This window comes from Leuciscus leuciscus (assembly GCF_965113295.1).
Source record: "Leuciscus leuciscus genome assembly, chromosome: 2".
Lineage (NCBI taxonomy): Eukaryota > Metazoa > Chordata > Actinopteri > Cypriniformes > Leuciscidae > Leuciscus > Leuciscus leuciscus.
This window is the reverse complement of record NC_138726.1, coordinates 12,571,797-12,585,095: the sequence shown is the minus strand read 5'-3', so window position 1 is coordinate 12,585,095 and position 13,299 is coordinate 12,571,797. Positions and strand designations below refer to the sequence as shown.

Below are 13,299 nucleotides of genomic sequence, written 5' to 3'. Positions count from 1 at the left end.
TTTAAAGTGTTGGAAAGGGGGGGGGGGAAATAGCCCTTGCATCCTCCCTTTGGACCTGGTGTTTTTTTTATCTTTCAATGTATGATTCGTTAGTAATTATTTTTGGGTGGTCTTAGTGCAGTGCCAATTATGTATATTTATTTACTCTGACAGTATAAATTATGAAGTTTAATAGGCTCAATATGTTAATTTACTAATCCCTCCATTGTGTAATATGGATTATTGGAGATATTAATGAAACTGTGTTCCTATTTTCTTTTCACAGTCTGTGTTTAAGAATTTTGACACAAACGGTGACGGCTTCATCTCACGTGAAGAGTTTGAATGCATCAGGAATAACTTTCCATATCTCAGCAAGTTTGGAGAACTTGATAAAAATCAGTGAGTGTATCAATGCCAAACAAGAGCACTGTCTTTTGCACGCCATAATATAAATGTATTCACAAATTATGATTCACAGCATGAACAAAATTCAGCAGGCTCAGCAGATCGATTTAATAGCTTGGTTTAATAGAGAAATTAGTGTGAACATGGACCTGTTGTCAGAATGAAAACCACAGAGAGAAAGGTTTTCTTGAAGACAGTTAAGACTTGTTGAAGGGGGAACTCACTAACTTCATTATGATGGCATATCCAGAATCCAAGCCATGTCTTGAACATTAGAGGGACCAAACCATTTTTGTTTGTTTTTGTTATTTAAATAATTAAATACTTTAAAGAGGTTTGAGGGAATAAAGGACAAGGTAGAATAATTTATTGTATGATATAATAAAGCAAGTAATTTGATCTATTTCCAAATTTTTTATTTGAAAATATTCACACATTCACTCTTATCCTATGCCTAATATTCTGAAAACAGCTTTGCTTATGTTTCTTGATCAGTCATATTCAGTTATGAGTTACCTTAATCAAAATGATTCAAAACTGCAAAATTTGACACAAAAGTTGAGTAGCTTGCATCACTATACCTACCTAGTGCTACTTGACTTGACTTTTGTAAAGTTTTGCAGTTTTGAATTTAATGTAGGCTACTATAGGCTATTTTTACTGTTTGTCTTTTTACATCATTTTGCAAAACAATTTTCAAATATTAAAAGTTTTTCTTACATCTTACCATTACAATTATAAGTATTATGCTGGAATTTATGTCCGGCTTCTGTGGACGTTAATGCCCGCCTTCTTAGATTTGATTGGTAATCTACACTATTCACAAAATGCTGTTAGGCCAGTTCACACTGAAAGCGTTTTTGCTGTTGAAAACGCGAAAACCAGGTAAGTAGAACAGAAAAAAGTGCAAGGTCTAAAGACACGTCTCTTTTTTAAGTTTAACTTCTTTTAACTTGAGCGTCGTGTTTTTAGAATGTCATGCGCGAGGTGCTGCAAAAGACACGAGATGCAAATGCGAAAACAATGGAACAGTAGCGCAGTGGAATGGAAAAACGTGTTCTGTGTGAACAGCCCCTTAGAACACTGAGGCAGACCAGCCTAAAAATGTAACTTTTAAATAATGTTGTCATCCTAACAACAATCAGAACAGTGCATAATGAAGTGCAGCAGAGCAGCATCAAAAATATCAAATAGTGGGTGGAACAATTTTGCCATATCTAACTATTCTATGGTAGAATTATTCAATTTCAGTCATTTCCAAAATTCGTGTTAAACTATAGGAAGGTTCCGGAAATGTTGGCATATATATGGCATATATCCGACTAGTAACAGCAGTAACAGTTAAGACATTATTATTATATTATTATTATTGCCACAACTAAATCTAAAGCAGTGGCATGAGTTATTGGGCCTCTTCTCTTGTGATGTTCACAAAGCACCCTTTCCATGGAAGTTGATCTGTTAAGGTCTTTGCACACTGAGTCCGAAATTTTCGTATGCGTTTTTCCGTATTCGTGATTCGGTGGCTCTGAATTGTCAAAACACCGTTCAAATGCTTGCTACGAATGCAAAAAACGCAGAAAATCAAACCTGATACGAATTTTTTTATGACGTACGAAAGTTTCGGAGTTAGTGTGCAAGCATGCTTGACATAACGTGAGGTCGTATTTATTTTTTAACGTGCGAAAATTTCCAACACGAATTTCGGACTCAGTGTGCCTTTATGAGGAAAAGATTCCCAAACTGTTTGGACCTTGTGGACTGTTTCAGAGTGTATGTTTTTCTCTCTCATTTCATGATCTGTTTGTCTCCATCTATTAGGGATGGAAAGATCAGCAGGGAGGAGATGATAGATTATTTTATGAAGGCCAGTTCTTTGCTCAATTGTAAGATGGGCTTCATACACACCTTTATGGAGACTACATACGTGAAACCCACCTTCTGCGAACACTGCACCGGCTTTGTAAGTATCAGATGCTCATGCAATCATATAGAAATAGATTCATGTTGTTTTTGAGTGCCCTTATTATGCTTTTTCAGATATTACCTTTCATGTAGTGTTTAATACAGCTGTTTGTGAATGTAAAAGGTCTGCAATGTTTCAAAGATCAAGTGCAGATAAATGGGGTTATTGTCTCCCAAAAGAAAGAACCGATTCTAAACTGAAATGAGCCATCAGTAATTCCAGTCTTACTACCTGCTCGAACTTATAGGTTTGAGAGCAGAGGAGGTTCTCGAAAAGGAGGGGTTTATAGAGACCGGATCCTTGATCAAACAATTTCAGACTCTGTGAGAAAAGAGGTGATGCTGCAATGTATATGAGAAAATCAATGGTTTTTCGACCCTGGATGCATGTACACCTATTGTAGAAGACCTCCGAAACAAAATTAGGAACCTATACAATAGCATAATAGGGGCACTTTAATTATTGCACAATGTTTTTTCTAAGATGGACAGTTTTAGAAATTAGCTCTATCTGAGCACATTTGGCTTTGATCTGTTGGTTTATTTATAACATGGTGTGGTGTGTAGCTGTGTATTGAATGCTATACCCCAGTCCCTTCCATTGTGTGTATGTGGTACTTTCATATCTACCTGTGTGTATGGCCTCTGATGTTGTGTGTTTGTGATGTTTGGGCTTTCCCTTTCATCTATTGTGTTCCTGCTGTGATTCTCATTCTCTCTTGATCCTCCCTCTTCTCTTCTCTGTACTATTTTCAACATCCTTTCTGCATCTCTCTCTTTCTTCAAAAATAACTTTAATATGTATATCCCTCTTTTTAAGATATGGGGCTTTTATAAACAAGGATACAAATGCAAAGGTAAGAGAGAACTGTATGTGTGCATGTTTGGTATGTCTGAAAAAATTACCAATTCCTTTACCAATTCACCCATTCAGAAAACGTCAATAGAACAGAGATTTCAAGAATATATAAATATAGATAGTTGGCTTTTTTCAATTTCATGTAACACTTCCCCAAGATTTAATTTTGTGCTTCAATTTCTCATGATTTCCATACACCTCGCTGCATTGAAAGTTGCGGTGGCCGGTGAGTCTAAATGCACAAGCGATCGGGCATAGAGTCCATTAACGGGACTGGAGCTTTCGAGCTTTGTAAAGGATGCAAAAGCACTATAGATGTATCATTAAAGCAGCCCATATTATTTTTGAAGTCATATGATAGCTTTGGATGAGAAACAGACTTACATTTAAGCTGTTAACTCAATGAGTCAGTGAGTCGAATTCAAAAAACAATTCAGGGAACCAGATTTGTGGACTATATCTGATGATTCATTGAAAATATCTGACTCAAAAGACTAAACGGAGACTGCAACTTCTGTAATGAACTCTAATGAACATGAGGGTAGCTATAGGGTGATTGTCAAGGTTTTCAGTGAATTATTACCAAAATTTCAGTTTATTCCTCACACAATGCTATTTCACGACTTATGATTATAGCACAAAGTCATATGAACTGCTTTTATGCTACGTTAATGCTGCTTTTGCATATTTTCAAGCTTAAAAAAAACTCCCTGTCCCCATTCTCTGCCCCCCTTGAAGCAGGACCAGATTCAAAATTAAACTTTGATTTAAAAATATCAGTAACACTTTATGATAACTGCACGCTAATCATTAGTTAAGCTTTAGTAAACAGTTAATTCATCATTTATAACAATTTGTAAATACAGCTTTAAATGCTTTATTCTTGATTTATAAGCATATCTATAATGCGTTTAATAATTGTATTTTCGTACTTTATTAATGATCAATTTATCATTTCTAAATGAAGTATAGCATTATTTACAAACCAGTTATTTGGGAGATGTCAGTGATTCATAATATCACTTAGAAAGTGTAAGTAAATGTAGTAAACGTAGGTAGTTATAAAGAATTTAGTAGTGGACAGTTTTTGTGAGCTCATCTAAAGTGAGGACTATTTATGCCTTGTAAAGCATTTACAAAGGAGATTTAAAGGCTCATTTATCTTCTAAACAGAAAAAGTAAACAAACACAACACAGTGATACAGAACATAGAAATATTTAACTGAGCCTTTAAATCTCCTTTGTAAATGCTTTACAAGGCATAAATAGTGAAGAAATCCAGGGAGAAATCCAGAAACGGGCAAGGTCAAAAAGAAACGGGCAAGGTCAAAAAGAAACAGACAGTCCACAGGAATAAACGCTCAGTAAAGTTCACAACAGTAAAAAAAAAGACTTCACACAGAGTCAATGTGAAAACCAGGTATTTATGGTGTGAGTGAAACAAGGTGATAAGACACAGGTGAATGAGATAATGAGTGCTGATGAGTCCGGGCAGTGAGTTATGGGAAATGTAGTTGGTGAGGAAGTGATCATAGTCTATTGTGGAGCGCCCTCTGGTGGCTCTCGAGGGCACTCCACCTGGTGATCGTTACAAAGTATAGCACAGGGAGCTGTTCAGCTGTTCATTTAATTTTTAATACAAGGAAAGGCTGGCCAGAACAGAGAGCAGGCACAATCATGTGATACTGTTATGGAGAAGTGAAATGTGTTGCTGTGTTTAATAGTGCTGTCTGAATTGCCTATGCCTTCTGATTGGTTCTGGTATTGTAGCAACTACTTTTAGTACACTTTTTAGTTTAAAAAGTTCTCCAAAATAGAGTGAGAAAAAAAGTATTTGTGCCTCAGATTCGTATGGCCATTGTCTAAGCAGTTCTGTGTTTAAATATTTTTAGGGAGGCCTGTACGTGATTGTGTGAGTAAAAAGAGAGACATGCACCATGGCCAAAATAGCGTTGACATTTAGGTGAGAGAAATGAGACAAGTGTTAAAATGAAAGGATATGGAAGAAATGAGAAAGTACTTCTTCTCTTACATCTTTTGTCACGTTTGTATTGTTTTTAGCAGAAAAAAAATCCTCCTCTCTTCAGACGTCAACTCTCTTCTATCAGTGTTTTGACTCCCCTGTTATTGAAATATGGTTGAAGTGTACTGCCGAATGTTCTGCACCGAAAGCATTTGTGATAAGCTAAAATATACTTTTACCTAATGAGGTTAGCCTCATTTCTATTGAAACGTGTTTGTCATGTATTTAAAGGGGACCTATTATGCAAAATTCACTTTTATAAGGTGTTGGAACACAAATGTGTGTCCACAGTGTGTGTAAACAACCAGCCAGTAATGGTAAAAATCCACCCAATACTTTTTTTATAATCCCCATATATCATTATCAATCTCTCACAACAAGCTTTTTCAAATTTCCCCCTACTGGAGTAGGGAAACCCCGCCCACGACTGGTGATGATCTGCACTAGATCCCGCCCTGACTGAGAAGCAGCAGTCCGACATTATAACCATAAACCATGCTCTATCTCCATGCAACATATATTTTCTGGCTCTGTGGGCATCCTAATACAGTTCACACACAAGCACCTATAGGCAACAACAGTTTATAGATTACCATGACGGTACAAGCTAGGCAATGAGATGAATAAACGTAACTACAACACTACAACAACTAAGTTACATAAATGTATCCACTAACCAGGGATGGGCAGTATTTCAGATACATGTATTTAAAATACGTATTTGAAATACAAAATACTATTTTGTATCTTAAAGCCTTTGGAGAAAAAAAATCTAATGTAATTTGTATTTAAATACATTTAAGATGAGTATTTTTGTATTTTCAAAATACATAAAATACTTCACTCTAAACAAAAATGGTGCTAAATAGCACTAAAAGTGGTTCATTGGCTTGTAATCATAGGGGAACCACTTTAAGTGCCATATAGCACCTATCTTTAAAGGTGCTATTCAGCACCTTTGTCAAATGGTGCTATGTAGAACCATAAGAGGTGCCATATAGCACCTTGGTTGTTTATAATTGCTTCAACAAAAATGGTGCTCAACAGTACCCAACAGTGGTTCTTTGGCTCGTAATAATAGGGGAACCTCTTTTGGTACTATATGGCACTTAAGAAGCTTTATAGCACATTTGTCAAATGGTGCTATATAGAACCATTTATGTTTTTTGTTTTTTTTTACATTTGAGGTAGTAGGGCCCATTATCATGCCAGATACTACAATTGATGAGTCAATATGCTCCTAAATGACAATTACTTACAATATGGATAATTAATTTCTTACCAAATCGTGGCTTAAAATATTCAAAATCCTGTAAAAAAATGTTCTGTGGTCAAAAAGTCTTGTGTGGGGGCCCTGGAATATATATAGGCGGGACTTGTATTCAGGAAAATCACTATATTTTAATGTCGTTTTTCTAATCCTATCACCAACTAAACTAAGAGACTAAGAGAGCCTTTAAATAACTGTAGGTGCTTAACAGGTTTTTTGTATGGTAATGGTGCCATATAGCACCTTAACCACCCCAAAGAACCGCTAAAGAACCGCTGAAGAACCAAACTGGGCTTAACAGGTTCTTTAAATGGTAGTGGTGCTATATAGCACCTTAACCACCGCAAAGAACCCCTGAAGAACCGCTGAAGAACCATTTTTTTTTAGTGTGTTTTTGCCAGTCAACCTCTTTATCGGGGTACTGATTTTGTGCATCAACTAGTTTAGACATTCACTAGGTCAGCATTGGATCAGCGATTTTTTTTTTGGAATAAGGTAAGAATGTCATGATCAATTCTACTTGTTGATTAAAGTTAAAATAGTGCATTATTTACTTCAGTTAACATGAAAGAATAAAAGAGCACAGACAAGTGGGAAAATAGCGTTAGCCAATCAGTCTTGACCGGTTGTTGATTTTTATCAACTAGCTTGTCAAATGTGTTTAAATCATTACTGCATGTTAGGGCTGGGTGATCTGACACTACATATCATAGTGATGATATAAAGTGTGAATTGATGGAACTTTTTCTAAATCGTTTACATAGGCCTATTTGGTGGGTAAGCAAATTGATCCGTGCAGCTTTTAGTGGGCAGGAATTACTGGAACATTGGAGTGGAAAAACAAACACCAATGATACACCACAAAAATCTTCAGCTTTTAGTTTTATTGTACATAAAAAATAATAATAAAAAAGGGGTAAATAGTGTCAAATTAATCTAAATTAATCGTCATTTAAAATTTTAGATACACTTTCTAATTTTAATAAACTTATAGAAACAAATAAACTTTACATAAAATAAACATAAAATTACTTAAAAAGCATTGGACTACCTGCAACAACAACAACAACAACAAAACTTCAGTTTTGAAATTCAGTTTATGCTGTGGAATCAAAACTGATATTAAGAATTGTGAAACCATGATATTGTTACTCTGAAGTAAAATTGAGATTTTGGTAATATCGCCCATCCATATTCTTTGCTAGATAGCAGAAAAGGTTCCCACAGTTTTACATACAGAATTCATTTTTGAATAGTGTTCACCACAAGTAATAGACTACATTGTAACCAGAAATAAGTATATAAATGGCTGCTATTTTGCATAAGTTTATTTGTAATTGCCAGAAAGAAAGAAAGAAAGAAAGAGAAAGAAAGAAAGAAAGAAAGAAAGAAAGAAAGAAAGAAAGAAAGAAAGAAAGAAAGAAAGAAAGAAAGAAAGAAAGGGCAGAGATGAGGTTAGGAATGAAAAGTCAGTAGGCCTATGTATTTTCTTCATTCACTGTGACCTATACCTGCACTGGATGGCCAATTTCACATGTATTTTGTGTATTTTCAAAATACAAAATACTGTATTTGTATTTAAATACATTTTTCCACACAGTATTTTGTACTTGTATTTTAAATACATTTCCATGTATTTATGCCCATCTCTGCCACTAACCATTCAGAAATGCCCATGTACAGTCTAACAGTTGCAACCTCTTCCTGAGTCTCTCTATCTATGTCTGACTCCGGTTCAAACATATAAGGCTGCACTCCGCTACTGGGTATTATTGACACTTTACCTGAGAGAAATTCGACTGTTATGTTGTTCCTGTATCCGAAACACATGTCGGCCCTCTTCCAAACGGAGGCGGAGCAGCAGCTCATTTGCATTTAAAGGGACACACACACAAACGGACTATTTAAAAAAAATATATACTTTTAAGATTTGAAAAACACTATAGCCTAAGTGAACATTCAATGCAATTATGCACACTTCTTTTTTAACAAGGGTTTTTCTTTTCACCTTTGTCCACCAACCCGAAGACTAATCTCTCTCTCTCTCTCTCTCTCTCTCTCTCTCTCTCTCTCTCTCTCTCTCTCTCTCTCTCTCTCTCTCTCTCTCTCTCTCTCTCTCTCTCTCTCTCTCTCTCCCTCAGTTTGTGGGGTGAACTGTCATAAAGCATGTCATGGACGTCTGACGATTGAATGCCGTAAAAGAACGAAGAGCATCAGTCATGAAACACCACCGTCACTACAGTCCAGATCCTACAGCTTTCCTCTGTCCAGTAATGCTCAATCAAACCTGCAGAACACAGGTAAACATATTCTCACACACACTGCACATAATTTCTAAACTTAGATATAGAAGCTTAAAGCTTAGAAATAAAAAAGATAATTGTGATTTTTTTATCTCACATTTCTGAAAATTTTTCTTCCCATTACAAGTTTACATCTTGCATTTTTGCCTTTATTTCTTGCAATTCCGAGTTTATAACTCTGTCAGAATTGTGAGATATTAACTTGTAATTGTGAGGAAAAAAAACTATTTCTGTTTATTCTTTGGTCTTCAGTCATCACAGAAGAGGGATGTTGAGGCAGTTGAACAGGGGTGTATTTGACTGTCACCTTTAAACTGGTAAACCAAAATTCTGCTTGACTAATCACTACATAAAAACATTTCTCAGGAAAAAAAGACAACTATACACTGAATATAGAACATTACACATATTGTATTGTTAACTCAATATTGTTCCCTGTCTGAAGTACAGATTTTCGTGTTGGGGCAAATTTCTTCCACACCCAATGTTGAAGAAAAAAGAGCTGATCAGAGTCAGGAAAATTAATCAAATTTTGGGATCGACTGTGTTCACTGTCACAGCCTGACACATCATGAGACATAGACATGCTGCTATCTGCTGGACTGAAGCTGCAACTGCTGACCAGATCAGTCACCTCTTCCTTTTAAAGTCTGAATGTAATCTCAAACATATCTCAAAATATCAAGCATATTTGGAGGATGTATCATTATGGTGTATATTTTACCCAGGCTCCTGAAAAAAACAAAGAAAAACAATAAAAAAAAAAATAGATGAAAGAGAATGGGGAAATATATCATAATCTTAATGAAGAGTAAGTTATATCGGTTACCATGTTCTGAGTTACAGAAATTTACATTTTGAAATTTACATTCACTGAAGTAATGAGATCTTCTAACATCACCAAAGCAGTTCTGGCTGAATTTCAATTTCAGTATCTGGTAATGTGTGTTTATGTGCACCTGAAATATAGTTGATATTATGCAACCAGTAATGTTCTTTAAATCTTTGAATTCTATTAAATTAAAATGGGTGTGGGGGGGTGGGGGGGGGGGGGGGGGTAATTTATTCTTGAGAGAGTTAACTGCAATAAAAGTTAGTCATAGATATTCCAGCTGTAATTGGTGCATCAAAATCTTCGTCATCCAAGTTGTGTAAGTTGTCATATATATATAAAAAATTTTAAAAAGATATAAAAAAGGCTCCTTCTTTCATACCATAAATATCGTGCACGAACAAGATTTTGAACAGAAACAATTCATTAATTGGTGAGCTATTCACCCCTGAAAAGTTTTTTCTTTACTTAGTGTGTCAATTGTATTTTTTCTTCATCTGGGGAAGGAATATGCTGGTAAAAAAGATGAAATCTTTGGGTCACATGTTAAGAGCCTTTTCCCTCTGCATATCTGAGCATTAAACATTAATAAATAATTTGAATTCATCCAAAGGGTTAAACGTAATCACTTATGATCATTTGGATGTAACATGGCATGCTGAATGGTTAAAGATCTTAATGAGGAAATACATTAAGGTATTTTTGCTGTTCGATCTGATGAAATAAAAAAATATATTTTTTCAATTTAATTATATTTAGATTTTAAGTAGTTCTTGTGGTAAAACAGCCCTAAAAAAAAAAAAAAAAAAAAATCTGGCTCTGTTGCTGGAAGATGCCAAAAGCATAGTCTGTTTCACAACACTATAGGTCAATATCTCACATTTGAGAATATCCTTGTTCTCTCTCTCTCTAGCAGTTGCTGTTAAGACGAGATTTCCAAATTCTTGCAATGATCTGAGAAACTGTCAATATTAGTCTGGGAAATCTGATTCTTATGTGATGTGACATTAGGCATGTAACTTATGTATTGTATGTATATTAACTAATATGTTCTTTTCAAATATCCTTGTTGAATGTTTTGTTTTTATATGTACAGGAAGATCTGAGAATGCATTTTACATTTAAGTAAATGTGTCATGTTGCACACTGAAATATTGTTTGTTCTGTAATACAAAAGATGAATTTTCCTCGGTGATAATTGAATGTATTTTTCTCATGCAACTACCTTTTAATGTACCAGTCTGTAGGAATTTTTCAGTGACATAATAAATATTGCTATATCAAAATATCTATGAGTGACAAAATTGCATGAGCCTCTCTTCTTTTCTACTGCAACCAGAGTCTGTAGTTATACAAAATAATTTACAAACTTCTTAACACAATTAAGGATTTTCTTAAGTTATAGCGCCCCCTAGTTTTGGAAATTGATTAAGTTAACTCTCATGTCATTACAGATGGCTACAAAACTTGTATGACTTTTTCCTGCAGAACACAAAGAAAATATTCTGAAAAAGGGTTCGGTGTTTTTTGTTATGTTATTTCTTTTTTATTTCTTTTTTATCACAACATTCTTCAAAATATAATCTTTTGACAACGAGATTTTCATTTCTACCAGAAAGACTTGGGAGATAAAATTATATAACAAAAGCATATATTTTAATTAACAGCCCAGCAAGCAAATATTTATAAAGTTCTTTGGCGTAGGCCCCGTCCGTAGCTCGCAATCCGAGGGTAGCGGAATCTGCATTTCCTGCCTGAAGACGAAGGCAGGGGTGCACCCGACCCCCGGGAGATATGGGAAAGGACCATCCTGGTGGTGGTGGGGAGGATGGAGGTAATTGTTTGCATCAGCATCTGCGAACTCAGTCATGTGTAAGTACCAATCTTTTATACTGCAAGTAATAGCACATGATTGGTTAGACGTGAAGGTAATAAGTGACGTAACGATTGAGACTTCCTGGCAGAACTTACGCTAAAGTTTTCATTTTTTGGGTGACTTGTCCTTTTAAATTAGTAATGTCTTGAAAATGTCCATATTTGAGCAACGCAAGAACTATTTTTGTCATGAGGTTAAAGTATACAGTTTCACTGCACTGTGGCAGCACAAACATTGCTCTTACCTTTTTTTGATACTCCAAATATGGTTGTGCGATTATGATTAATGCCAAAGAAGATTTTTATATCATCTACATTCAACTTTTCAATTTGTCTCCATAAGCTGTTGTATAGTTTGATCGGTTAAAGTGCCCCTTATGATTTTTCGAATATTCCCTTTTTATGCATTGTAATATACCTTTTAGGACATTGAGCGAATTGCCATCCCACAATGTTATAGCAGCCCCCAGCTGGATTCTGAATTCTATTTTGTGATGCTTCAGATCATGCATATGGGTCAGTTGCATATCTCAGAACACAAAATACTGAAGGCCAAGTGGAGGTTGCATTCAATGCAGCAAGATCTAGAGTGTCACCTAAACGGCAGTTGTCTATACCAAGATTAGAACTATGTACAGCACTCACATGGGCCCAGTTGGCAAGGCTTGAAAGAGAACTTACCCTGGGCATTCGGCAGTGGACCTTATGGAGTGATTTTAAAAGTGTGGGCATGAGAGTTGCCAAAATTCAAGAGCTGATGTCTCCTCAAGCAAAGCGGTATGTAAAGTCTGAAGACAATCCTGCAGATGGCATCACTCATGGTAAACCACTCTGGCAGCTCTCTCAGCCTACTTGATGGAACTGAGGACTAAACTTTCTATGGCAGGACCCAAAATCCTGGCCCAATGACCCTGTGGAGCCAGCCACAGACAACACAGATGAAGAGAAAAAGGTGAGCTTCTGTGGCCTTACTACAGTAGTTCTTTCTAAAGCTTTGCAGGACTTCTCTCAGTTTCACAGTCTCATTGAACTAGTTGAGAAAAAAGCACTAGAACAGTCTGGACATACTAAAAAGTAAGGAGAGCTCTCTGCCCAACTCTCTTCTAAAGGAAGCACAAGCTACATGCTTCCCCACTGAAATTGTGGCATTGAGGGCTGGCAAACCCTTGCCTTCCAAGTGGTTATTCACACTTGCCCCTGAGATTGACCAGTCTACTGGGTTCATAAGGTGGCCATCTGCGGCGCATTGATTTGTTTTACCAAGAGTCTGTTCACCCCATTATACTTGAACCCAAACACCCCCTTAGTCAATTTCTAATCCAGCATTTTGATGATATATTACATCACCCAGGGCCAGAAAGAGTATTTGCAGAGATACGCCAACGATTCTGGATCCTGAGAGACCGAGAGGCTGTGAGTCAAAATCAACACAAGTGCAGTGAGTGCAGAAAATGGTGTGGGAAACCTGAAATCCCACGTATGGCTGATTTGCCACCTGCCCGCCTTCGCCTCTACCAACCTGCATTCTTTTAAACTGGTGTTGACTGTTTTGGGCCTTTTACAATTAAAATAGGACAGCACAATGAGAAATGCTCATGAACATTGGCTCAGATTCATTCCTCATGACCTCATGAACTCTTTTTGGACCAGGGGACTAATTTCAAAGGAGGTGAACGAGAGCTGTCAGATACATTCACAGCCTTGCAGCCCAACCTACAAAGCCAACTTGCAAAGCAGCAAATCCAGTTCCACTTTAATCCCCCAGGAGCTCCCCACTTCGTGGTA

At 36.3% G+C, this 13,299-nt stretch overlaps 1 protein-coding gene and 1 long non-coding RNA gene across 3 annotated transcripts in view; both read left to right on the top strand.

The window, feature by feature from the left end:
• Window positions 1-10,927, top strand: part of LOC309485382 (RAS guanyl-releasing protein 2) — a 41,210-nt gene extending 30,283 nt beyond the window's left edge. Inside the window, exons 12-17 of one of the 2 annotated variants that reach the window (XM_082152223.1) lie at window positions 266-381; window positions 2,209-2,350; window positions 3,173-3,209; window positions 8,646-8,804; window positions 9,060-9,124; window positions 9,253-10,927. In XM_082152223.1, coding sequence (XP_082008349.1) covers window positions 266-381; window positions 2,209-2,350; window positions 3,173-3,209; window positions 8,646-8,804; window positions 9,060-9,082 — 477 coding nt within the window. In that variant the 3' untranslated portion in view covers window positions 9,083-9,124; window positions 9,253-10,927. The remainder of the gene's footprint in view (window positions 1-265; window positions 382-2,208; window positions 2,351-3,172; window positions 3,210-8,645; window positions 8,805-9,059; window positions 9,125-9,252) is intronic. The other variant, XM_082152222.1, reaches the window with a different exon arrangement.
• Window positions 3,216-7,869, top strand: LOC309486444. Its single transcript, XR_014201547.1, has 2 exons — window positions 3,216-5,227; window positions 5,276-7,869. It is a non-coding gene; the product is annotated as an uncharacterized lncRNA (long non-coding RNA).
• Window positions 10,928-13,299: the final 2,372 nt, after the last annotated feature.